This window comes from Anastrepha ludens, chromosome 4 (genome assembly GCF_028408465.1).
Source record: "Anastrepha ludens isolate Willacy chromosome 4, idAnaLude1.1, whole genome shotgun sequence".
In the NCBI taxonomy this organism is placed as follows: Eukaryota; Metazoa; Arthropoda; class Insecta; order Diptera; family Tephritidae; genus Anastrepha; species Anastrepha ludens.
Window position 1 is genome coordinate 57,021,130 of NC_071500.1, and position 27,657 is coordinate 57,048,786.

The following is a 27,657-nucleotide window of genomic DNA, read 5'->3' on the forward strand; positions in this document are numbered from 1 at the left end:
CCGGTCAAAAGTGAAGGTTATGCTCACGGTTTTCTTTGATTACCAAGGCGTGGTGCACTCTGAGTTCCTTCCAGAGGGAAGGAGGGTTAATAAGGAATATTATTTATCCGCTTTAAGGCGTTTACGTGAAGCCATTCGCCGTAAACGGCCCGAATTGTGGAAGGACAATTCGTGGATTCTGCACGACGACAACGCGCCATCGCACCGAGCCTTGATTGTACGCGAATACAAGACCAAAAACTTAATAAATACTATCGAACAGCCACCGTATTCGCCAGATCTCGCACCCTGTGACTTTTTTCTCTTCCCAAAACTAAAATTGCCACTTCGGGGAAGGCGTTTTGAGTCTATTGAAGACATTAAAAAAAATTCGCTAAAGGAGCTGAAGGCCATCCCGGCGCCGGCCTACCAGCGGGCCATGGATGACTGGGTTGTTCGTTGGAATATTTGTATCGGCTCAAAAGGAGCCTATTTTGAAGGCGATCCAACAAATAATGATGAATAATATGAAAAAATGTGTTTTTTTTTTTTAAACTCAGACTGGAGGTGCTTTTCCAAAAGGGCTTTTTCGCAAATCACACGTGACTACTGTCAAACTAAATACATAACTTTTCAGTATTTGCTGGCATTTCATCATGGAAGGACTTACGTCTTGACAACGTGTACAAATCGTAAAATTGTTTATGAAAAGATTTTACGAGACTCGCACCAATGTAACAGTGAATAGTGAACACTATCGCGTCATGATAAAATACTTTTTGATGTCAGAAATTGGAGCCTGTGGTCCCCATAACATTTAGTTCCAACAAGATGGCGCCACTTGCCATACGGCCTATGAAACAATGGATTTACTGTGTCATCGTTTTGGTGAGAAATTTTTATCTCGTTTCGGACCTGTGGATTAGTCACCAAGATCGTGTGATATCACACCTTTGGATTTTTATTTCTGGAGGTATGTGGATAAACCAGTTGCGATTGAGGTATTGGAAGCCAACATTACCAACGTTATTAACGAAATCCAGGGAGTCATTCAAGTTGGTGTTTACGGCTGGCCGGATAACAGCGCAGTTGCGGCCACTTTTGGGAGGGATTATCTTAAAAAAATAAATGCCATGAATGGTTCTACACAAAAACAATAATGATTGCCCAATCACTTAAGTAATTCTTATTTCAAATTAAAATTTAAGTTCGAACTAAAAATTCCTTAGAAGATTATGAAAACTCTGACTTAATTTCCAAATTCAAGAGTAAAATAAAAGCGTGTCGTTTGAAGTGGACTGAAATCATGACAGTAGCTATAGAAAGTTTTCATAAAAACTGCCCAGACGGTGTGATATATTGTAGATTAACCCATATCCGTACCCATACATCGTACCCGTATATAATCTATGAAAAGTCGAGGCATCCAGAAAAATGATATCAACTTTTCTTAGAAGCTGCAAATTTTCATATTATAACTGGAAGACCCAGGTTAAACTTTGCTAAATTTCACTAGATATTCATTTACAACAAAGTCATTTTAAATTTTTTCGAAACAGATATTTTATTTTGACCGGATCATTTGCAACTTTCGATTTTCTTAAATACTTATCTCATTACCAAAGTAACGACGACGCAAGAGGGGCAGCAGCATAATGAGCAATTGCTGGAGCAGCCAAAGGAGCAGTAGCATAATGAGCATAGCTGGCAACAACTGGGGCAGCTACTGGAGCGGCAGCATAGCTGGCAACAACTGGAGCGGCGGCGATGCCATTGTGGTTGCGGGCGATCACTTGACTGCTGGTGGCGGTAACAACTGGAGCAGGAGCGGTAACAACAGCGGCGGGAGCAGCATAGGCCAATGGAGCGGCAGCCAGCAAACCGGGCTTGGCAGCAGCGCAAGCGATGAGAGCGAAAAGAACAACGACCTAGAATAAGAGGGTGAGAGTTATGAATGAGGAGCTGCACAAAATATTATTGAAGTTTTAAGAAACTTACGTATTTGAACATGTTGAAGTGTTTGATTTTCTTGTCTGTGGTTGTTGTTTAAACAAAAGCTAAAGATTGTTTGATACCAATAACCAAAATCGGTTGGATATTTATAGCCAAGTGCTGAAACAAAAGTTGGTACCAAAATTTTTAAATAAGTGTTGATATGACTAATTGTCCCACACAATTACATATGTAGGTATGTGCACTGCAATACAACAGTAAATTAAAACAACTCTTTGGTAGTCGATTTGATATTTTCGGCTCTTTTCGAAAACTCTCAATTAGGAATGCAAACCATGGCCTTAGTTTTTACACACTTCTTCTTCGAGCTTCATAGTAGTTGTGGGCATTTTGAGTTAATTTAAATTTTAATTGGTGGCATACTAAATAACTACAAAAAATAATAAAATGAACTGAATTGTAATAAGATGGAAGTGGATATTTCGATAAATAGTTTTTCAATGAATTAAATGTACTTTGAAGGCCAATGTCGATGCATTATTGGATGAAATGTAATCTATGGGTTATATGTTTTAAAATTTACTATAAAAGGCGCACTACACTAAACCAAATATATCAAACAGTTATCAACTTTCATTCAATAAACAGCAACTAAACAAAAACAAACCAAAAATGTTCAAATACGTGAGTTGAAAAATTTTTAAATTTTTTCTTTTATGATAAAAATAATATTTATTCTTATTCTTTAATTGAACAGGCCGTTGTTCTCTTCGCTCTCTTCGCCTGCGCTGCTGCCAAGCCCGGTTTTCTGGCTGCCGCTCCATTGGCCTATGCTGCTCCTGCCGCTGTTGTCGCTGCACCTGCTCCAGTTGTTACCGCCACCAGCAGTCAAGTGATCGCGAGAAATTACAATGGTATCGCCGCTGCTCCAGTTGTTGCTGCCGCCCCAGTTGTTGCTCGCTATGCTGCCGCTGCTCCTCTGGCTGCTCCCTTAGTTGCACCATTGGCTGCTGCTCACTATGCTGCTGCTTCTTTAGCCGCTCCAGTATTGGCCCGTTACGCCGCCGCTCCCTTGGCTGCTGCCGTGTGGTGAAAGATGTTCGTACATTTTAATAAATAAGAAACTTTAGTACAAAATTATTTAGGAGTCTTTTACTTGAATTTGAAGAAGAATCATAAAATTTGTATGAGTTAGTAAAGGGCTCTTCGGTTCGGAAAGTTTTTGTTTTTAATTTTTGATGAGTGAGAAAAGTTATTTCAGATGGGTAACTTCCTAATAAAAACAAAACAGAGGATTGCAATAATGGGCAAGGGTAAATATAATATTTAACTAAAAATAATGAAAAACAGATGTCTCATGTTTTTGAACATTGAATGAAAAATTTTGTTTTTAAGCTTCTTGCTAGGTTGATCACTAAGTTTTGCGGTTCGATAAGATAGGGCGTGGCTACTAGGCTACATTTTTTTTTGTTAGTTTGGGACACTCTTCATATGAACATATGTGAGTCTCATTTTGGTTAATTCATCATATTTTCTACAATGAAAAAATCAAGTATAGACTGTATTTGAATTTTTATTTTTGAAAACTCGAACATTGTTGGGTCATCGTGAAGCACCTTGTGGGACCACAATACAGAAATTAGTGAAAAAATTCGAGCTGTTGGGACAAGTTGATGTTGTTGATGTGAAGAATAAAACCCGTGCACGTTGTTCAAGAACAGCCGAAAATATTGCTGTTGTAGTGTTAAAAGTGTTGAAGAAAACCCAGGTTTTTCAATTCCTCGCCATTTTTTGGAATTAGACATTCCACAAGCGTCATTACACCATACTTTGCATAAAGATTTGGGCCGGAAAGCTTATAAAGTCCAGTTAACACAAGAACTCAAGCCGACCGATCATCAACAACGAAAAATCATCTTGAGTGATGAGGCCTATTTTTACCTTGGTGGTTTCGTCAACAAGCAAAATTTTCGGATCTGGGGCTTAAAAAATCCAAGAGGTATTGTTGAAAAGCATCTCTATCCTCAACGTGTGACTGTTTGGTGCGGTTTATGGTCCTGCGGAGTCATTGGGCCTTACTTTTTCGAACATGAATCTGGAGCAACAGTTACGGTGAATGGATTGCGCTATCGAGAGATGATTAGCGATGTTTTATGATCAGAATTGGATGGTATTGATCTGGACAACGTTCGAGGATGACAAACGTAGTGGCACGTCGTCTACATCAAAAATTGATAAAAAAGATACAGTGAAAGAAAGGTGATTAATAACCTCAAATTAACACTTAGAGAGATAGCATAGGACTTGAACAGTGCTTATGGATCCGTTCAGGACATTGTAGTTAATGATTTGAGTTTGCGCTATATTGCTGCAAAATTGGTCCCAAAGGGCCTGAATTTCATGAAAAAAAGGGAACGCGTTGATATCGCCAAAGACATGATTTCCAAGGCTGAATACGACTCAACATTCGCCAAACGCATCATTACTGGAGACGAGACATATTTTTTAGCGGAACTCCAAATCGGCGGCTTCCGTACCCTTTCTGAGGACGCTTCCTTCGCTATTGCAGAACTAGTGTCGGCAGACATTTTGGAAAATATATATATATAAGGCTATCCGAACACGATGGTAGACCAACGCGTAAAGATATTGCAAGAGAAGAGAAGCGTCGTTCCATTCCAACACTGGCAAGACCGGTGGAACAGATCACCCAACGATAACCTCACGAGTATCGGTACGGCCCATCCTTAGAAAGGAGCGATGGGGGACAAGCTACCACCTAATTCAAATCCTTACAGGGCACGGAATATATCGAAAATATTGTACATCCATAGATTTGGCCATGACAGTTCTTCAAACAGTCCAATCTGCACGGTGAGCGAAGTATTTGTTACGTCACGTCTTGTGCCAATGCCCTTTGTTCGAAACCTTCAAAATCTTAAACGGAGGAAATATTGTAGATTTTATGCTGATATCAGCTGAACTTTGCTCTTGTAGGTGTAGTTGTGAGGCTAAAAATTGTGAAAAATACTACTATGCCGAGCTCTTCTTCCAATTTGTAGGATCCGTCTTGATATTGATTCACAAATGGAGAAACAGTTTTACTCCGCCTCCGAATGGCAGATGGTTTTTTATAGGGAGCTTTTTCATGAGAGAAATACACTCGGGGGTTTGCTATTGTCTGCCAAAGGGTCGCCGCTATTAGAAAAAGCTGTGTCTATCATATGGTGCTTCACGCCCGAATATTGAATTCCGAGTGGTAGCCGCTTACCCACTCATTCGAGTAGGGCGGTTGCCTATGTGATTATAGTTTAATTTGAATATGAACCATTCAAACTAGGTGAGCAGTCTACTTCGCTGAAACTTTTCGTTTTGTTTTTTTTTAATGATTTTGTTTGGAAATTTATTTATAATATTTATTTATTGATATTCCCATAGCGTAGTATTTATTATTGCGCATAGTATCAAATCAGACTCGTAAAATTCCATTTTTACCAAAGGAGTGGAGCAGCGGCGATACCATTGCAATTCTGGGCGATCACTTGATTCCTGATGGCAGTCACCACAGGAGCAGGAGCGGCAACAGCAGCGGCGGGAGCAGCAACAGCGGCAGCCGGGATACCGGGCTTGGTAGCAGCGCAAGCGATGAGAGTGAAGAGAACAATGGTCCGTTTAAAGAGGAAACTAATTTAAATAACAATAACAATTTTTAGAACAGTGGAAATGTGCGAAAAAGTAAATAGTGTAAATGAAGCACTTACGTATTTGAACGTCTTGAGATTTTTTTTGTATTTAGGTTGACTGTTTGTTGAATCAAGTTAAGGTATATTTGATTCTTTAAATTATGCCATTTCTATATTAATACAATAGTAAGAAATTTTAAGTCAAATTTAAAGTTTTATTTGTGTTTACACTTAAGTAAAAGTACAAAATTTATTCAAATAGTATGATATCATTTATGTTTCTGGTGACTACTGGCATTTTTTGCACATTTTTAAAACCTTCAGCGAAGAATGCACTCAGGGTCTTATTTATATGTGTCTCATACTGCAATGAAATACACATTTTTGGTCATTAGCGGCAGTGTTCAGTTTTACATTTTGATTAGGGACGAATGCAAAACAGAAATATGCACTGAATTGTAATGGAGATTCATACATACTTGCATAGTATACCTCCATAGCATTGTTTTATGCTCAACAACTACAAAACAAGAAACTCAAATATCAAATTTGTTGTCCCGTGAAGAAACTGATAAAACAACGCAAAAATATTAACTGGAAGACTGTCTTCTGAATATGGCATTTTATGTGTATTTCAGAGCAGTGATTGCACTATTGGGATTTTCTTCTTCTGGACCGGATCGTCACATTAAATGAATCGCGTTACATTATAGACGAATTAAAAAAAAAAACATTAATCAAAATTCAACTAAAAGACTAAACATATCTGTATCATGCGGTTGAAAATATTGTTAAAAATATTATTGTGGTTGAAGTAGTGGATGCAACAAAATTTAAAAGTTTGTCTGCCGGTTTGTCCAAATTTGACGAAACGCTACTTTTTAACCTGAAAAATATTACTCTCCAGGTGGCTTTGGCATCGAAATATTTCTAACAGTCCTATTTTATCTGTGATTTGGCTTCTATGGTAAGCAATTATTTTTTAGATGAAAACAAATACTTTTCCGAAGCAATAGAGTTTAATTTATATAGCTGTAACATCAGAGGGACGAGCGAAAATTTAGTGTTAATATAACTGGGCGTGGTTTTTATCCGATCTTTACAATATTTGTATCTGATCCAAATGATCAGCCTATTTTTCATATTTATTTTCTTTATTTCATTATTTGGGAGAGTTTGAGTAATTTTGAAGAAAATTGCTGTTATATGGCAGTTGGACATAGTTACTGGCCGGCATCTCTCATTTCGAACAAAAAGTATAAAATGTATCAAGCTTCGTTCAGATATATTAATTATTGGTAGAGTTATGTTGAACACAGACATGGCTAAATCGACTATTGGTTTTTGCTTATAATCTGAAATTCCTGGAATTACACTAAAATAAAAAGAAAAAATTAATGAATTGCCGTCTTGATTTTGTGCTTTTCTTCTCTTTACTTAGCGGACTCAGTATGGGAAAAATCTTTTCTTAAAAGTTAGTGGATTTCAAATAGCTTTGCCTAAAAATGTGTTGCGCACATTTGGATTCCAAGACTTCATTTATTCCGTTAAGGATAATAAAATGCAGATATCAGATCATTAAAACTCTTGTCTTGCAAAAGTTATATATTTACTCACGGAGTAGGTGTATTTCTCCACTAAAAAATCGGATAACCCTACCAATTATCCAGCTAAGCTTCAAAGCACTCTCAGTGAACATCAGCTCCTTTCATGGAAAGGAAATTTCCGTAAACATAACACAGTGAAAAGCCTATTGTCAGTCATATCTAATTAATATTACGATTAATATCGTACCCACCGAACGCATACTCCAAAAAGCTTTGCCTATCTAGGGTTCCCATTCTTCCAAAAAGACTCTGAGTTTACCCACTCAGGAACTATGCCTCTAGAAGTTAACCATAATGTTCCCGCTTCTCCCGATTCTCCTCTTATTATCTCATCAGCATCTATAGGTACGCTTTTAGCTCAAATGTACAGGTTCTCTATGCTGGTTACTGAAAATGTAGGTTATCATAGCACACATTGCCCGTGAAAGCCCGGTTGAAGAGAGTCTGTTTGATTTTAGTGTAGGTTATAATTGGTCCATAAAATTGCTAGTGTTATAAGAAATATTTTTGTTTAACAAAAAAATTGTATAGCTCAATTGTGCTTCTTCTTCTTCTTGATCGGTGCGATAACCACTTACGCGATTTTGGCCGAGTTTAACAAAGTGCGCCAGTCGTTTCTGTTTGTGCTAACCGGCGCCAGTTGGACGCACCAAGTGAAGCCAAGTTCTTCTCCACCTGATCTTTCCATTTGTATCCATTCGGACGAGCCAGCCAACGTAGCCGCTGGATCTTTCCCTCAAATACTCCAAGAAGCGCCTAATCGTTTTGCGTGTTCGGCGATTTTCTGCTATCGAAAAAAATGGATCAAAGAAGTTGCATCAAATTTTGTGTAAAAAATGGAATTAAGAGCTCAAAAGTACTTCACAGTAGCTTACGGTGAGAGTACTCTGAGTCAGGAAAATGTTTACAAGTGGTACAAGCAAGTCAAGAAGATGTGAATGACGCCGCTCGCTGTGGACGCCCCAGCACAGCAACAAGTGATTAAAATGTTGAGAAAGTAAAGTGAGTTATGGAGAATCGTCGATTCGCAATTAGAGAAGTTGCTGAGGATGTCGGCATATCGTTAGGTTCATGCCATTCACTCTTTTCGGAAATTTTGGGCATGAAGCGTGCGGCAGCGAAGTTCATTCCAAAATTGCTGAATTTTGACAAAAAAAACGCCGCATGAGCATCGCTCCGGAATTGTTCAATGGCGTCAAAGATGATCCAGATTTGCTTAAAGGGTGCTTAACTGATGACGAATCATGGGTAAATGATTATGACATCGAAACCAAAGCCAATCGTTAAAATGGAAGAGTCCAGAAGAGCCAAGAGTCGATAGCAGAAAATCGCCGAACACGCAAAACTCTTATCTTATTTATGCTCCTCACAAACAAACTAATCATGCCATATTGCTAAACCCTGAACATATCTTCGAGACGAGTGTATGAACTCAAATAAAAAGAAATTATCGAAAGTCGAATGTACGCAGACCGCAAAATTTTAAACCTTCACCTTATTTTTTGAACACACCTCGTATATCTATCTTACAAAGAAAAACGTATGTGAAAAAAAAACAACAAAATTAAAATGATTTATGTCTTTATTTCGAAAATTTTATTTGGATTGAAGTACTTTCTTTTACCACAGAAGCTGAGGTGCAGCATAATGTGCCGCTAAAGGAGTAGCGGCAGCATAGCTAGCAATAACTGGAGCGGCTACTGGGGCGGCAGCAACAATTGGTGCAGCGGCGATACCATTGTAATTTCTCGCGATCACTTGACTGCTGGTGGCGGTAACAACTGGAGCTGGTGCAGCGACAACAGCGGCGGGAGCAGCATAGGTCAATGGAGCGGCAGCCAGCAAACCGGGCTTGGCAGCAGCGCAAGCGATGAGAGCGAAAAGAACAACGGCCTGGAAGAAGAGGGTGAGAGTTATGAATAAAGAGCTTTACAAAATATTAGTGAAGTTTTAAGAAACTTACGTATTTGAACATGTTGAAGTGTTTGATTTTCTTGTCTGTTGCTGTTGCTTAAGCGAAAGATCGAGATGGTTTGATAGCAAAAACCACAATCGGTTTGATATTTATAGTAAAAACTCGGCAAGAAAATGTAATGTTATAATACGCAAATCAACAAATCAAGGCTAAAATTTAGGAATCAAACCTCAGCTAAAAGTTTGCTTTAATATTTTCGACGCCTTTTGAAACTCTTCAATTACAAATGCATACATATGGCCCTCGTATTTATGCACAGCGGACTGCTTTTACGATATTTGTAATGTATGTATGCAAGCGAGTAGTTATGATCATTCCCGGTAGCGCAAAATTTAAAACTTTGTTTGAAGGCGTATTATCTATGCAAAATAATATATATAATGTACTGAATTGTAATGAGGTGGTAGTGATAATTTGGCTTATCAATTTGCACGCTGCGATCGGGTGCAACGCCAGCCATGTGGGATCGCTACAGAGAGCTGAAAAAGGAAGAGAGACGTATTATCCGACAGAAGAAACGTGAGGCCGAAATACGTGAGTGCGAGGAGCTTGAGATGCTGGCCAATAGGAACAACGCCCGAAAATTCTACCAGAAAGTTCGGCGGCTTACAGAAGGTTTTAAGACCGGGGCGTTTTCCTGTAAGAACAAAGACGGTGATCTGGTGACTGACGTACAGAGCAATCTTAAATTATGGAGGGAACACTTCTCGAACCTGTTAAACAGTGACAGCTGCGCATGTCATAGAGAAAATGAAGATCCCGATACCCCAATCGTTGACGACGGAATTATCGTTCCGTTACCCGACCATGACGAGGTGAGAATAGCAATATCACGGCTAAAGAACAACAAAGCCGCGGGCGCCGACGGACTGCCGGCTGAGCTATTCAAACATGGCGGCGAGGAGCTGGTAAGGTGCATGCATCAGCTCCTATGCAAAATATGGTCGGATGAAAGCATGCCTGCCGATTGGAATTTAAGTGTGCTCTGCCCAATCCATAAGAAGGGCGATCCTGCAATTTGTGCCAATTACCGCGGGATTAGTCTTCTAAATATCGCCTATAAGGTTCTAGCGAGCGTATTGTGTGAAAGGCTGAAGCCCACCGTCAACCAACTGATTGGACCTTATCAGTGTGGCTTCAGACCTGGAAAGTCTACCATCGACCAAATATTCACAATACGCCAAATCTTGGAAAGGACTTCAAAACTGCATTCGACAGTACGGAAAGGAGTTACCTGAATGCCGCTATGTCTGAATTTGGTATCCCCGCAAAACTAACACGGCTATGTAAGATGACGTTGCTCAACACCAGCAGCGCCGTCAGAATTGGGAAGGAACTCTCCGAGCCGTTTGATACCAAACGAGGTTTCAGACAGGGTGACTCGCTGTCGTGTGACTTCTTTAACCTGATGTTGGATAGCATCGTACGAGCCGCAGAACTTAATCGCTCAGGCACAATATTTTATAAGAGCGTACAATTGTTGGCGTATGCCGATGATATTGATATCATCGGCCTTAACAACCGCGCTGTTAGTTCTGCCTTCTCCAAACTGGATAAAGAGGCAAAGCGAATGGGTTTGGTGGTGAACGAGGACAAAACGAAGTACCTCCTGTCTTCAAACAAACAGTCGGCGCACTCGCGTGTCGGCACTCACGTCACTGTAGACAGTTATAATTTCGAGGTTGTAAAAGACTTCGTTTATTTAGGAACCAGCATTAACACCGATAACAATGTCAGCCTTGAAATCCAACGTAGAATCTCTCTTGCCAACAAGTGCTACTTTGGACTAAGTAGGCAACTGAGCAGTAAAGTCCTCTCTCGACGAACAAAACTAACAATCTACAAGACTCTCATCATGCCCGTCCTAACGTATGGCGCAGAAGCTTGGACGATGACAACATCCGATGAAGCGACGCTTGGAGTGTTCGAGAGAAAGATTCTGCGTAAGATTTTTGGACCTTTGCACGTTGGCCACGGCGAATATCGCAGGCGATGGAACGATGAGCTGTATGAGCTTTACGGCGACATAGACATAGCGCAGCGAATAAAGATCCAGCGGCTTCGTTGGCTGGGTCATGTCGTCCGAATGGATACAAACGCTCCGGCTTTGAAAGTATTCGATGCGGTACCAGCTGGTGGTAGCAGAGGAAGAGGAAGGCCTCCTCTGCGTTGGAAAGATCAGGTGGAGAAGGACTTGGCTTCACTTGGTGTGTCCAACTGGCGCCGGTTAGCACGAGAAAGAAACGACTGGCGCGCTTTGTTAAGCTCGGCCAAAATCGCGTAAGCGGTTATCGCGCCAATTAAGAAGAAGAAGAATTTGCAAGGAAATAGGTATTATATTTAGAGAAAATGTTGATACATTATTTAATATGATTAAAGATATACTGCTCGTACACTCGTACCCGCTATCAACACTTATACAGCAACCAAACTAAGATTCACTAAGAATGTTCAAATACGTAAGTTGTAAGCATTTTACTGATATCCGAGTAATTTCTCCTCGCCCTCATTGCCGCCGCTGCTGCCAAATTTGCCTTCGTTGGTGTCACTCCATTTGCTTATGCTGTCCCAACTGCTGACGTTACCACTCCTGGCACTAGCAGTCCAGTGATCGCCCGCAACTACAATGCGATCGCCGTTGCATCAGTAGTCGCCACAGTTTTTTCTCGTTGGCTGTCACCGCTCCTTTGGCTGCTTCCGCTTTTGCCAGGTCAGTTAGGGTTAGCTTTTCTGTAAAAAAGATCTCACTTAGAACTCTGCGGTCTATTGTGTTACCAGTGCTATGGATTTGGTGTCGAATTAATATTTAATATACTTTTTTATGAACGTTTTGCGAATTTTAACAAGCCATTCAGCTTTTGTCAGCAATATCATTCAAGGATAACAAATAAGTTGATCTTAGGCACATTTGTCGAATCCTACAAAGAGCCGGGCAAGGCCTTCCTATTTCTATTCGCCATCGCCACCGCGCAAAGGTCTATAAATATTTGTAGATTCTTTCTCTCGTATCTTGGGAAGTAAAAAAATGCTTTCATAAAGTACAGACTTACGATTATCATTAATTATTCAGCAGTTATCATCCAATTGAGGTTCCACCGCAAGTTTCGTAATATGCAGTTAATCAGATCAAGCAAATACAGTGCATAGTGCAACGACATAATAAGCTTAAGCCAGATGTTAGAAAATGTCAGAAATTATTAATAAGTAGGTATCCAATGCCGAAGAAGGCAAGACAGGTGAAGAGCTGAAATGCTTGGGAAGAGGTATGGATCTCAAATATGCCGGTTGTATAGAACCACAGAATATTCTCAACCTTCTCAGATTAATAGTTTTCTTAGAAATCATGATCACGCTCGATTTATTACGAATTTTCCAGTCTTCAAACAATTATCGAGCGCATTTTCGGGAATCAACTATAATTCTCGCCACGAAATATCTTTTAAGTCTTCCACCAACTGAAAACGTACGAGGTGATAACTTGAGTTTTAGAAAGATAAAAAATCAACCGGAACGATAGTAGATGAATACCGTTATTGCTCTATGATATTTAAGATATTTAAGGTCCTACTGGTTCTTTTAAAATGATAGCTTTGTGATCTGGGGAGCTAATATATAAAAAGTGGAGCAAAATCAATTAGTATTTTTTCCACAAATCTGGCTTTTCGTTCTTATAGCTTTCTTTATTTACCGACTGAGCTTTTGGTAGTTTTATTTCAGAACGTATCTCCTCACTTGCATACTTGCATGGCATGCTTTATGTTTGGAAATATTGGAAACTTACTTCCAAAACTGATTATCTATTGTTAAACAGTGCAAATTGTAAGAAGAAATTTCGGTGGAAATAATAAAAGAAGCAAATTTATGAAACAATTTCGAGAAATCGGCTTACTACTGAACACATAACTGTTGCCAACTGTATGAACCCGACAGCATCAACTCGCCGCAAATAAATTCTGCATTCTAAGATAATAATAACGAATAAAGGTAATTTGAAGAACTTTGCACATTTGCTTCTTGGGTAAGGCAAAACAGAATTTTACTTTTTAATTTTTTAAGAACAATTTTTTTATTTATTACTTTGTAATTAGGAATTTGTGTAAGTTTTATTTTATTAACATTTCGAAACTTTTATTATTATTATCGAAATCGTACTAGTTCTGAACTTAAAAATTGTTTTGACTAGTTCAGGATTTACCGCAGAGCTGTACGTTCATTATGTAGGTACATACATATATGTGCATAAATACATACATATGTGTATTATAAATTTAAGTTGTGAGAAAAAACCGTCACGCAATGCATGTTTTTACATACATATGTACATAAACTACCAATATTTACTGGTAATAGTATATGTATAAGTGCTTGTATTCATGCATTCTTTTAGGTTTTTTTAATGAATAAACTGTGTATTTCAGTTACATTTTACTAACTATTTATGCAGAAAATTCGGTACACGAAATGCATTTTTCTTCATTCCGACCTTGCGCAGTTTCAAGGACTTTTGGAAATTGTAATATATAAAAATGTATTTATTTTACAAACAAAAATAGTACTTTTGATGAATTCTAAAATCTTATTTAGAAATTAAGGTGATTTAATATTGCAAAAATATTAGGCACTAATATGAAAATAGAGCAAAATACATTCTGTCAAAAAAATATCGGGAATTCTTCATTTAAAAAGTGGGCGTTACACATATGTCTACATTTTTTTTTGCTGAAATGATGGTACAACTGTTCTCTATAGTGTAGCAGAGTTAGAGCGTAATCTATCAGTTAGCTTGTTTTTGGCATTTAATTATATCAGTCAACCACAGGTGCTCTCTACGATTATCACTATGGATGAATATATCGAACAAAGAATTTGTCTTAAATTTTGTGTTTTGAACGGGATTTCGTATGCCGAATCGTTGAAAATATTGCAGAAAGCCTATGACGAGTGTGCTTTAACAAAAACACGGGTCTACGAATGGTATAACACTTTTGCAGAGGGCCGAGATCTGCTCGCCCATCAACGTCAATTCGGACCCAACGTTTGTCCAGCGCATCATAACGGGTGATAAGACATGGTTATATGAATTTGACATACACACCAGCCAACAGGCGGCTGAATGGCGCTATCCACATGAGCCGAAACCTAAAAAACCACGTCAAAGTCGGTCAAAAGTGAAAGTACTGGTACACCTTTTCTTTGATTATCATGATGTTAGGCACTCGGAATCTCGGAATTCTTTTCAAATGATTCTGCGGTAAACAAAGAATATTATTTGGAAGTTATGCAACGTTTGAGAGGGAATGTGCGAAGAAAACGCCCCAATTTGTGGAAAGTAAAATCATGGATATTGCACCATAATAACGCACCGTCTCACAAGGCTCATATTGTGAGCACTTTTTTGATCAAAAACTCGACAAATATCATCGAACAACCACCGTATTCACCGGATTTATAATTTTTTTTTTTTCGTTTTATTGAATAATTCTCGATACTTTTTTGACAGAATGTATATGCCTGAAGTTGTTTCTTGATTATGTGCTTGCTTGCGATTTTGAAGTTTTTGTTCCTCGAGGGAAGACTTTATACTCAGTTGCCTACACGGTCCAAAGTACCAATATTGCTAAGAGAAATTAGATTTTAAGGCTAAGGTTATAAGCTCGTTCGATTTAAATCCATTCGTCCCCGACAACAAAATGCGCTCTTAGCATGTTAGATGGCGGGATATATGATACTTAGTCTTGCACTCGGTCGCATCCGGACCTACTCGTTTTACTCTTTCATGCAGGCAAAACTGGCGGCACAGTGACGTCTATTTCGATTAGCCTACCTTCCATATTGTTTAATGCTAGATAAAAGTGTTTTCTAAATCACAACAAGGAAATAAGGGCACCGTACAGTGCGGCCGATTCCCAAAAAGCTGGCCAGAAGCCGAAAAAAAAAGTTTCTAGATAGAGTTTTTTTGTCTTTGGGTTGGCTACAGTAATGCCTTGAGTAGTGAAAACCGTTCATAGCAACGTCCTGTACCCTAAGTATCCTCTGTATTTTCAGTCGCAACGTGGCCTTCGTTTGAGCATAGTATTACCGTCGATGAATAGTGAAAGTTGTACACATTTGAAAGATTTTGTAATGGAGTAAATTGAACAAAACCAAATGGAATCATCTTCGGAAGGTTAGTAAAATACGAGAAATCTTTAGTACATATCAATACCTCGACACAAAATTTTTAGCTGCAGCAATACGTAGATACATTTTTTGCAATTTTTTTTATAAAATTTGAGTTTTCAAACTGTATAGTAATACAACGCCGGCATATGCTGCTTTGAAACCTATTAAAGGTTACTCAAAAAAGTAATGGTTACTGAATAAAATAAGATTCAGCTGCTACCACTTGCTACCTTGCGACCCCGAAAACATATAAATTTACATGCATCTTGATTATGTTCTTGAATATACGCTATTTCACGTGCGGGGGTGGCCAATAGGGGTGGAAGGGGGTGGATTTTCAAAATTTTAAGATCAAATTCGTAATCAGCGACCCCGACAACCCCCGAGTAAGAAATTTTGAATCAATTACTTAATTTTTTGAGTTTTGGCCAGCTTTTCGGGAATCGGCCGCACTGTGCACCGTGCGACGTTTATCTTTTCGGGTTGCATTTGTCGATGAAAGAACTGAGTTTTGAAGAACGTCCATCAAATCATACTTGTAGATAAAAAAAACAAATGCTTTACTGAATCGGAAGGAGAACATTTTAAATAAAATAAGTCGGCTTAACGAGTATCCCCTAATGCACCTTGTATGTGAATATGTCACTAACACAATAGCTGTTTCTCGAATATCGCTAAAAATACTTTCTTCCTACGCAAAGTATTCAAAAATTTTATTATGCAAAATTTAACGATACACCAACAAAAGCTAACGCTGATACTACTGAGTAAGAAAGAGCATGGCATTAAGTCTGCAGAAGCTGAATATACTCGTACACAATTCTACCTCCATGCATACCCTTCAGGAAATCGACTAGCAAGGAAATTTAAGATATCAATTTGATTCTGGCTTTATTTTGAAGCTACATTCGTGCCATTAGTATGAATAGGAACATAATTTAATTGACCGCCTCAGCTTCGCTGGTAGTGCTTCAAGCAATCGGCTCAATGTTTTTGTGACTCGTTCCAATCAAATATTCCACCAGGCTATTATGTCTACCGACATTGTTAAACCTGGATTTACAGGACTCGACAACCCCTGAAGTGGTTGGAGGGCTGTATAAGGCCATAAGGGCAGCTTGGCTGTCGCTGCAGACACATATAGATCTGCCTCTCCATTTGTTTTTCACAACAAAGTTCATCGCTTCTTGATGCATGCATTCCAAGAGCAAAGTGCAATTTTGTCCCGCTGTATTCCACGTAGACCCCAGAGCCGGAGCCGTGCTCGATCCTGGAACCATCCGTGAAAATGCGAAAACAGTGTTTGCCGGGCTCATTTTCTGAGTTTGATCCCAGTTGAGACTCTGGCAGTCAAGCTCTAACAACCGCCTCTGTCAAGAGCTGTTGCCAGACAACGTTTATCTAATTACCTGGAAAGTGAGGTTCCATCAGCAAGCTGAGTTCTCACTTTGGCTCTCCGTTAAGGAGCCATCAGATTTCCTAAGTGACCCCAGGTTTGCAGTTGGGTCCCTTTTCAGAATCCTAACCAATTTCGCCATGTCACTCAGAGATTCAATACCCCTGGAGAATTCCCTATAGGAGGCTGTTTTCGATTCCCGAATAAGGCTCTTGCAGTTTTTCTGAACATCACGGTATCGTTCCCAGTCCTCAGCAAGATTAGTCTTAAGGGCCCGGTTTAGAAGTTTTCGCGATGCACGCCTCAACATCTGGAACTCTCGATTTCATCAAGGAACGGGATGCGGTCAGGAAGAGGCTCGAATGTTGAGCTCGGGATAATGCAGAGTGGCTGGCTTGTTAGCGTAGACTAAAAATTTCACATGGCCTCAAAGTGAATAATCGACAAGTCTTATATTGTGCGGCCAATTGATGACCTCTCGCCGGAAGATGGCCCAGTCGTCAAATTTCTGCTTCAAAACTTCGAGCGTTGATTCGTTTATATGTCATGTAACACCGTCTTGTTGGAACAACAGCAAGAATATATCGATATTATCAAGCTCTGTCAGTTAACAACACTCTATACCGAGGACAATTGACATTAGCAGAGTCTCCTTCCTCAAGAATATATCGATATTATCAAGCTCTGTCAGTTAACAACACACTATACCGAAGACCATGGACATTAGCAGTGTCTCCTTCCTCATGTCGAAAGAAGTAATATGCTTTGTAGAGCACAATAACGGATTTTGTAGAGTTGTGTTTATTTTACAATAAAATATAACTTTTGTATGTTGTAGCGTTGTATTATTTAAAGCTTATCGTAAACAGTAAGGAAGAGCCGGAAAACTAAAAAGAACGTTTAGCGAGCTGCGCCTGCATGAGCAACCAGTGTTTTTCAGCGACCAACCAACGCTGTCCACAATACAAAAGTAGTCATTGGCAAGTACCTTAGCTCTGCTCACCACCGATTACCAAACGGAATGTTTTCTTTCGCAGGCTTTTTATAGGCAAAGACAATCCTGTTATAAAATTCCTTATCGAATGTCACACTTTAAATACGGATGGCGTTAGGCGCAATTGGCGCATTAATGGTATTAGTTCTGAACCAGAATATTATTTAGTTCAAGTTTTCTCTGTGGGGCATCTACAATGTACGTGCATAGTTATTTGTATGCATGAGTTTACAAGTTTAAGACATCAAAAACAATAAAAAGAAACAACACAACACCGATTATGTTGTTAGAACAGATGACAAAAGTTGCGCATTTCTCGATGGCACGACTATATTGTCGAAGTACTCAGCAGTTAGCTTTTGTTGATGCTATTGCTTCTTTATATAGATGGCCATAGACTTTTTTCGCTCTTATTTACATTGCTGCTTTCTCATTCGCTTGTGCCAACAAATTGAAATATCCCAGCCAACCAAATGCGGGGCGCTCCAGTGCAAGAGTGAAAATGAAGTCGCCAAGACCAGAGGTTAGAATCAAGTTGTGTTTCACGATGGAGAGAATAAGTTTAAATCATAAGCGACTAATATTAGCGACAGGCGCAGATAGCAAAATATTTGTTTTCTTTCACAAGGAATTCAGTCGAGTGAGCGCAAAGTAGCTCCAAGCTTCAAATGGATTCCCAAAAAGAATAAACTTTGTTTTCATTTACTTTCTTATTTCTTCTCTCTTGTTCTAAATATAATACCTGTATTGTATGAAATATCTTTTATTTTAAGTTTTTTTTTTATTTAAATGGAATTCAGACAGAGTTTAATACTTAATAACTATAAGTGAATAAAATATTCCCAAAACGCTCAATCTAGGTTATCTTTGAATGACTGAAGGAACTTTTTTTTTTAAATCGTAGGCGATAAGGGAGTACAAAGGAGTATTTACGAGTTTATTGAATTAGCCTTCTAGGACACCGAAATCATCCAATTAAGGAGTCCTATATCTATAATATATAATTGGCGCGTACACCCTTTCTGCGTGTTTGATGTCTTGATGCTGTTCCACAAACGGAGGGACCTACAGTTTTAAGCCGACTTCGAACGGCAGATATTTTTTTATGAGGAACTTTTTTGTGGCAGAAATACACTCGAAGTTTTGCCATTGTCTGCCGAGGGGCGATCGCTCTTAGAAAAAACTTTTTCTTCGTTTTGGTGTTTCACCAAGGTTCGAACCTACATTCCCACTGAATTCCGAATGGTAGTTACGCGTCAACCCATTCAGCTACGTCAGCCGGCGGCGGAGGCCTACAGAGACATTTTTTTTCATATTTGTATGTATATAAAGAAGGCACTTTTCTTCGGCGGATATGCTGCCTTGGGACGCTCCTACAGAAAGTCCTAATTGTGCACCTTGCGTAATGGGCTGGTTGGCTGGGATCAGTGTTTACACACACACAAATGCACAAGTTTTATGTATGTAGGTACGTGTATACTGACAAAAAGTAGGTGAAGAACAGCTGGTACCGACACTTAGCATGGGAAAATCTAGAAAATGATGATGATGAAGAGAGCAATTGAGAGAGTGTTATAATATGGGGAGGTGATGACGTGGGGAGTGGGAAGTAAACAATGATGAAAACTTTTTATATTAATATCAGAAAAACTTACTCAGTAAAATGGATGTTGCTTTATACAGTTACTGTTGTTATTGCTATTGTCGTTTATGCTACCAGCTGTTTTATACTTTGCGCAATTTCAAGTCGCAAATGTAATTACGTTAAGTGCAGGACTTCTTGTCTCACGATTCCCAGAACATGCCTCATTTAAGTTTGGAATGAGATTTTAAAACTAAGTGAGAAATTATTGCGAAAAGACAAACACAAGCAAAGACGAAGTAAAATAATTAAAGCCGTGATATTGAAGTCAAACTATTTCAATATATAAAAAGTACGGATAATAGAAAAAAGTATTTTGGTAGCAACTTATGTTCATGCATTTTATCGAGTTTAAAGGTAATAAACAATACTGATTGTTTGCCGCACGGGTGTCACCTTGAGAGATTTAGGTCAGATAATTAAAGCAAAGACTTCCGAAAAAATATAACTGATTAACCACAAACACACACGCGGCCACACTATAATTGTTGTGGCATCTGTGGTAATATTTCATTCATTCATACTTTAAAATTATCTGTATATCTCCTAATTAATTCGCTACCTTCTACAGAAATGCTGCGGATGCGACTTTGTGTTCTTAGGTTAGATGGACTACTCTGAAACAGAGTTCACTTGGTGGCCACACAAGTACACAGCGATGGCCAAGCAAGCTTTTCCCAGGCTTTAAACCGAGCTGATCACTTGTTGAAAACTATACGTGAACTTTCAAGGCCCTCAATAAAGTGGTTCTCTAGAAACCTGTAGCGCATTCGTACAGCAATTACTGAAGAGGCTCTCCCTGCTCCTCATCTCCGCAGCTCCTGGAGAAATCAACCTAATGAACAATTGGTCAGTGCTTTAGTACCCCGTTAGTATTCCTCTGAGAAACAATGGAGCCGTATTTCACAGCCTCAATAAATTCCGAATTCTTTCCTCTATAGGGAATTTTCGGAAATATGAGAGTTTTATAAGCTTGCAACCTCCCAGATTCTTCCAAACTCTGTCTAACACTCTTTCCTCCTGGAAAAGGCTTCTTCAATTCCTAGAACACCGCCTTGTTACGTGGCTCAGTATGGGTTGGGGCTGTGATGCGTGGAGATATTCCACATTTTTAAACCTATATATTTCTGCACACAACATTACCGCACACTTTCGAAGCTCCATCTGCTTCATAACGAAAGTAATAGAAACTATCAGCAACATATAACCTCCATAATCACCCTCGATGTAGTGCACATGCGGTCCCGGCGTGGAAGTCAACCGAAGGAGGTCTGTTTCAGTGGGAGCGTGTCCCATATATCATTGGCGCATTGACATAACAGTCTTGTTTCTGCAACATTCTTGTCGCTGTGATATGATATATGTATTATGGACCAGAGGATCGACTTTTTACTGAAACTCAACAAGAGTTGTAATACTAGTCCAAGCCTACGTATCTGTAAATTTTTAAGACAACACTAGGGACCAATTGTGGTATACGTGCGATGAGTTTGGATCGGTCACGTGAACCTAACCTAACGTATTTTAGGTTTAGAAACTATTTTTTGGTAAATAAGCCCACTTCCACTCAAATCACGTATGCACGCTTAAAGTACCTATGCAAAAACATACATACATACGATATGATGGCAAAAAAGTTGAACGCAATAATATGTAAAAAACCAAAATACAATTACTTTTGTTTGAAATTTATAAACTTTAATTAAGTTTGGTTATATAGAGCATGCATTCTTTGCAAATACAAAACAGTCGATGTGGTCACCCATTGCATTGGTGAACTAATCATCTATGCACCCGTTAGCACTCTTCAATGCCAATGGCAATTCACTATTCGGCTACTAGACTACTTCAAATGCTTACTGTATAAAAACGTGGCCTACCAGCAATGAAGACACATTCACAGTTCAATTCACTCAGCTAACACACCAGGTGCCTACCGAATATTAACTCTATTAACCTTTAAAATGGCCAAATTCGTAAGTATATGTTTTACAAGCAAATTTCTGGACATCCATACACATCTTCTTTCTAATTAATAAATTTCTATGAAATTATCGCTTCTCTTTTTACAGTTGATTGTCCTGTGTGCTTTATTTGCCTGCGCTGCCGCCAAGCCAGGTTTAATTGCCCCCTTTGCTGCTCCATTAGTCGGAGCACCTCTTGCCGCAGCTGCTGTTAACGCTCCATTGGATGCCGCTTATGCCAGCAGCCGTCTTGACATTAACCAGCGTTATGGCGCCGCTTTAGTGCCTGCAGCTTTTGCTGCTGCTCCAGCTAAACTTGTAGCTTCCGCACCAGTAGCTGCGCCTCTGGCTGCCGCTCCAGTTGCGGCACCTCTAGCCGCTGCTCCAGCTAAACTTTTGGCCTCCGCTCCAGTAGCCGCTCCATTGGCTGCTCCAGTCGCCACACCTCTTGCCTACGCCAATCTTCCCCTGGATGCCGCTTACGCCAGCAGCCGTCTTGACATTAACCAGCGTTATGGCGCCGCTTTAGTGCCCACTGCTTTTGCTGCTGCTCCAGCTAAACTTGTAGCCTCCGCACCAGTAGCTGCACCTTTGGCTGCCGCTCCAGTTGCTGCACCTCTATCCGCTGTTCCAGCTAAACTTTTGGCGTCAGCTCCAGTAGCCGCTCCATTAGCTGCTTCAGTCGCCGCACCTCTTGCCTACGCCAATCTTCCCCTGGATGCCGCTTACGCCAGCAGCCGTCTTGACATTAACCAGCGTTATGGCGCCGCTTTAGTGCCTGCAGCTTTTGCTGCTGCTCCAGCTAGACTTGTAGCCTCCGCACCAGTAGCTGCACCTTTGGCTGCCGCTCCAGTTGCTGCACCTCTAGCCGCTGCTCCAGCTAAACTTTTGGCGTCAGCTCCAGTAGCCGCTCCATTAGCTGATCCAGTCGCCGCACCTCTTGCCTACGCCAATCTTCCCCTGGATGCCGCTTACGCCAGCAGCCGTCTTGACATTAACCAGCGTTATGGCGCCGCTTTAGTGCCCACTGCTTTTGCTGCTGCTCCAGCTAAACTTGTAGCCTCCGCACCAGTAGCTGCACCTTTGGCTGCCGCTCCAGTTGCTGCACCTCTAGCCGCTGCTCCAGCTAAACTTTTGGCGTCCGCTCCAGTAGCCGCTCCATTGGCTGCTCCAGTCGCCGCGGTAGCTGCTCCTCTGAAGTACACTGCGCCGACACCAGCTCTTTGGTAATTTGGTGATGCTGTGTTGTGAAAAATGTTTGTAATTAGCTGTTAAGTATGATAATAAAGCAAAACAATCGAAATAAAAAGTTATAATTCAAATTTTTATAATCTTTATAATTAAATGCATATTTATACGAAAGTCCTCTGTACAGGGGGGAGCAAATTACTTAGCCCACGAAAGCAGTTTTAAGGAAAAGTGGTCTAAATGTATCCAAAGATATAATTCGAGGATGTTTACGTGCAGAAGGCCTCAAATTATGAAGCAAATTGAAAAAAAAAGCTGGTTTCATTATCACACATTGACTGAAGACTCGCATGGGCTGTGGCACTTTCTCAACGGGGTTGGGTAAACGAAAAATTCACGGATGAATCTTACTTTTGGGCGAATAGTTCCGGTCCTGGTGTATTGCTGATAATCGACAAATTCAGCGAACTGTTACGCATCCAGTTAAGGTCCATGTTTGAGACCGCTTCTCCGAAAAGGGAGTTGGCCGTTTATTTGTGTTTACCGCAGTTCTGATGAGTAAAATTCAACAAAAAGCATTATTGCCGTCAGCTGCGAATATGTTTGGAAGAACTAGACAACCTTGGATTTTAAGTGAAGACTGAAGCCGAAGATGTGGAGAGTGAAAACAGCAAAATCGGATAGAAATGTTGGATTAGCCTTCAAAGCCACCTGATGCGAACCCTATTTTTTGGAAAAATTAATCAACAACTCAAAGGAAGTAAAATATGAAGGGTCAACCAATTATCAAAGAACTTTCGGCTGCTTTGGTGCTGATTACCTACACAACTTGCGCTGAAATTAAAGAACTACTGCGTATAATAAATACTATACGGCCATCCAATGTAGTTTGTTAGAATCGAATTGGTCAAATATATGGGGGTTATGGCTTTATTAGTCAGACAGTAAATATTTGAACGATTTCTCTTTAAAGAGTTTTTGCCGCCCAACGCAGTCGTTGAAATAATTCGTCGTAGTCTATTCCGGCTATCTTGCCACTTGATGGACCTAAAAAGCCATTTCTATCTCGCTCTTGTCCAAAGACTTGCCCCACAAGGAAAGTGTGAAGCACGTCTGGCTGATGTGGAGTTGTAGCATATCATATACGCATCGATTGCTTGAGCGACTTAAACAGCCGTTCGAAGCTTCGCCGCCCAGAAGGCTATACACAACATCAAAAGTGGAACCAATTTTATGATAAATTTCCAGCGCTTGAAACTAATCAAAATCGCGTTCAGCCCTACATTAAATAACTACCATTATAAATTCGGATTTATAAAGACTCTTCAATTGATACACTTCTTAATGAACAAATTATCGGCGAAGCAAAAAAAATGGCAAAAAATTGTAGACTGAATCTTGGTTACTATTTTTTTTAGGCAAAAGGGGATTAGCATTCAGAAGCGAAAGTAACCTTGTTGGCCAACCAAGGAATGACAATTTTTAACCACACTTGGCAGAGTAAAGAACTTTTATCGCCGATATTCGAAACAATGGCGGTCGCCGTAGCCGAATGGGTTGGCGCGTAACTATCATACCATTCGGAATTCAAAGAGAACGCAAATTCCAATTTTGATGAAAAGCCAAAATGAAGAACAAATTTTTCTAATAGCGTTCGCCCTCAGCAGGCAACTCGAGCGTATTTCTGCCATGAAAAAGTTCCTCATAAAAAATATCTGCCGTTCGGAGTTGGCGTGAAATTGTGGAACAACATCAAGACGCACGCCACAAATAGGTCAAGGAACACGGCCAAATATCCAACCATTATTTGATCACGTGTTGCTAATTTATTATTGTAATAAAATGTATTATTTATTGTACTAATTTTTTAGTACCGGGCTTGAATTTTCTCGCACAGTGGTGATTTTTTTACACATTTTGTTCAAAAATGGCTACAGGACCCAATTTTTGACTTATTCTAATAATTTTTGTTTCTAAGTGCTCGTAAATAATTTTTGAAGAGATTGCCGAGGCTCGAATTCTAATTTCGTTTATTATTATATATTAAAACGCGCCCTTGAATAGGGGTATTTTTATGAAATTTTCAGAAAAAGTTTAAAAATAAAAAATCGCATGTAGCTAAATTCGGTTTGGCAATTTTTATTGTAATTCTAGTCAACGGTAATACAACCCGGCAATTACGCTAATTTCCAACTCCCTTAAGAGGTCAAATCATCCCCTAACTACCTAAAAACTGAAAAACTATTTTTTCCCAATGAAAACCCTAGATTATGGGTTTGCGAGGCCAAATTTCTGTTTTTTATTAGCAAACGGGTGCATGGATGACTCCAACACTCACATGGAATATTACATAGACTCATAAGCCTTAGACATGCCTAACATCATTCTAAAAATATTATATTTGCGTTTATACATACAACGCGACCCTACAGACACTCCAGTGCAGCAGTTTCACACGTTAGTGTATCTTTTTGCCCAGTACGACAGAGTATGCCGCAAAAAAGCTCTCATTTGAGACAAGACCTACATACTATATTTACCGTTTTGTGTCACCTTTGAATGATAGATGATTTTTATAGAGAAGTTACTTATAGCAGAAGTCCTCGCGGTGACTGCGGTTAGAAAAGTTTACGAAGTTTTATCTCCGTAGTGGGAGCCAAACATATGTAGGTAGTGTCGTTATATCACACATGCACATATTCAACTACAATGGCTACTAATGCGGGAATGGAATATCAGCTGTAATTCTCCGAACTATTGAAAATTTAATAATTAATGCAAATAGGACAACTGAGACCCTAAAGGATATTGCTGTTAAAAAATGTATACGTATGAAAAAGAAAAGTAACACAAACTTGTCAAGGCTATGGTGCCAGCATATGTACCTATGTAGCATTGTTTTCGAAAGGCGTAAATAGCAACAATGGATTTATTACTGTTATTTATGACTAATACTTTGCGACAATCCCCTCAATTCTTATTGTATGTAATATTGTCTGAAAATTATGAAATTGGTTTTACTCAATTCACGGCCAAAAAAGCTTTGCATTTTAATGAAGTATTTTACAGTGAGGTGGCAAAGTAATGGCACCTGCATACATATATGTATGCAAGCGCACAATTATAGATGTGTACACATTGCTTATGTATGTGTGAAATAAGTCGTTAATGTGTAGCCCTACAGTAGTCAGTGCGTACGAAGATGGAAATTTAGACAATAAAAAAAATTAAATAAACAAAAATTGTGCGTACGTGCTAAGCATTATCAAGCGATCCTTAAGACCTAATGGTGCAGACCAGATTATGAGCCGAATTGTGCGTGGTCAGTGTTAGCGTATATGTATGTATGCAATAGTGTAGTTCAGTAAGTGTCTGACCCACCGAAGAGGGAGTATAAAAAGCCCAAACCGTTAACTGATGGGCATCATAAGTCAAACCGTCTTCAAAGAAGCAACATAAACAAAAAATATCCCATCAAACAAAATGTTCAAATACGTAAGTTGATTTGTTAAGCATTTTGTTTTTGCAATACGCACATTGTTTAAGCACAATTGGATTTTAAACTTGGATTTCTTTTATTGATTTCAGGTTATTGTTGTCCTGGCCACCATTGCCTGCGCCGCTGCCAAGCCTAGTCTCGTGCATGCTCCTTTCGCTGCTGGACCTCTCGCCGTTGCAGCACCCGCACCGATTGTCACCGCCACTAGCAGCCAAATTGTTGCAAGAACACATAATGGAATAGCTGCTGCACCCATTATTGCCGCTGCTCCCCTGGCTGCTCCTCTGCCTCTGGCTGCAAAAGTGATCGCTCCAGCCCCCCTACCCGCTGCACCATTGGCTGCACCCATTGCTCCTTTGGCTCGCTATGCTGCAGCTGCTCCTCTAGCCGCACCAATTGCTCCTTTGGCACGTTATGCTGCACCTCTGGCCCCCGCCGCTGTTGCTCCGATTGCCCGCTATGCAGCCGCTCCTTTTGCCTACTCAGCGCCACTGGTTGCTCCTCTGGCCGCTGCTGCTTCACCCCTCGCTTACGCGCCCTCCTATGCGGCACCTCTTCACTACGCAGCCGCACCAGCGCTGTGGTAAGGAGCGTCGATGACTGATTTGGCTTAAATTAATATAAGAAATGTTGTTATATGTGTAAAAACTTAATAAAAAGTAGTGTACGAATATTTTGGAACCATTACCTAGACGTGTTTCGCTTTATGCTGCCTCTGTAGTTGTATCAGATGCCTTTTCACCAACGATTTATTCTAAAAAATTACTGCGATAAATTGCTGTTATGTGAAACAACACATACATACACTTAAAAGTTTAACCTTAATGCACCAACTCCAACTTGCCCTCTGTAATATGCGATATTTCTCTTTTTCAAGGAGCGCAAGACTAGAACTTAAAAAGTAGAATAATCCACTACAAAAGTAACTGCTTTAAACCTTCTCAGGTACACTCTGTAATGGCAGCATGAACTGTGCAACGCGCATCGTAGATGACTCGGCAACAATACTATATACCCAGCTTTTCTGTACATACTTATTTAACTATTATATTTTCTTTGTTGTTTGCATTCCGCCTGCTTCATTCGCTGTTCTGTTATACACATAGCATTCTAACTTGTGCATAATCCATAATGCACTGTGTTCTCGAATTCTCCCTTCGCCACTGTCACACCCCCTATTTTCTTCACACTTCATCCAACTGCTTCCGCACTTTTTCCTACTACGCTTCCGAAGTCATTTGTTTGTGCTTAATGGTGCCTCCTGGAATTTATGTGCCTAGAATGTTCCCAATACAAATTTACTCTACTTGTAAGCAGCAGCCAGTGGGAGTCGCCACTTCTACTTGACTGGAGCATTGCATTTATTGCTGCAATCGCCGAGGCTAGCTTAAGCTGGATAATACCGCCTCAAGTGCAAGTGACTGAGAGAAAAATGCTTTACTGACTTGGCTTTAAATAAATTACACGAATAGAAAGTAGAAAAGTTGGTGGAATATAAGTATATACAAAATACAAGTATGTGTACTCTCATATGTATATGAATTTGTTTATAAAAATGTAAGGATGCCCATCTCAACTTCAGAAAATACATCTCGTTATTTTCCAGAAAATTTAG

General features: G+C 39.8%; 5 protein-coding genes across 5 annotated transcripts; 3 read left to right on the plus strand and 2 right to left on the minus strand.

Moving 5' to 3' along the window:
- Positions 1-1,533: 1,533 nt before the first annotated feature.
- LOC128861497 (cuticle protein 16.5-like) lies at positions 1,534-2,148 on the minus strand. The gene is made up of 2 exons (XM_054099668.1): positions 1,978-2,148; positions 1,534-1,907 (listed from the first exon to the last, which is right to left on the minus strand). The coding sequence occupies exons 1-2, from the start codon at positions 1,987-1,989 to the stop codon at positions 1,596-1,598; spliced, it is 324 nt and encodes a 107-aa protein (XP_053955643.1). The 5' UTR covers positions 1,990-2,148; the 3' UTR covers positions 1,534-1,595.
- Positions 2,149-2,604: 456 nt separating this feature from the next.
- Positions 2,605-3,051, plus strand: LOC128861498 (cuticle protein 16.5-like). Its single transcript, XM_054099669.1, has 2 exons — positions 2,605-2,616; positions 2,690-3,051. The coding sequence occupies exons 1-2, from the start codon at positions 2,605-2,607 to the stop codon at positions 3,023-3,025; spliced, it is 348 nt and encodes a 115-aa protein (XP_053955644.1). The 3' UTR covers positions 3,026-3,051.
- A 5,744-nt stretch (positions 3,052-8,795) lies between these two features.
- Positions 8,796-9,248, minus strand: LOC128861499 (uncharacterized). The gene is made up of 2 exons (XM_054099670.1): positions 9,186-9,248; positions 8,796-9,115 (listed from the first exon to the last, which is right to left on the minus strand). The coding sequence occupies exons 1-2, from the start codon at positions 9,195-9,197 to the stop codon at positions 8,843-8,845; spliced, it is 285 nt and encodes a 94-aa protein (XP_053955645.1). The 5' UTR covers positions 9,198-9,248; the 3' UTR covers positions 8,796-8,842.
- Positions 9,249-21,206: 11,958 nt separating this feature from the next.
- LOC128861500 (calphotin-like) lies at positions 21,207-22,666 on the plus strand. Its single transcript, XM_054099671.1, has 2 exons — positions 21,207-21,367; positions 21,464-22,666. The coding sequence occupies exons 1-2, from the start codon at positions 21,356-21,358 to the stop codon at positions 22,583-22,585; spliced, it is 1,134 nt and encodes a 377-aa protein (XP_053955646.1). The 5' UTR covers positions 21,207-21,355; the 3' UTR covers positions 22,586-22,666.
- A 3,324-nt stretch (positions 22,667-25,990) lies between these two features.
- LOC128861501 (cyclin-dependent kinase inhibitor 1C-like) lies at positions 25,991-26,701 on the plus strand. Its single transcript, XM_054099672.1, has 2 exons — positions 25,991-26,038; positions 26,132-26,701. Exons 1-2 carry the CDS (start codon positions 26,027-26,029, stop codon positions 26,627-26,629), a joined length of 510 nt encoding a protein of 169 aa, XP_053955647.1. The 5' UTR covers positions 25,991-26,026; the 3' UTR covers positions 26,630-26,701.
- The last annotated feature ends 956 nt before the right edge of the window (positions 26,702-27,657 follow it).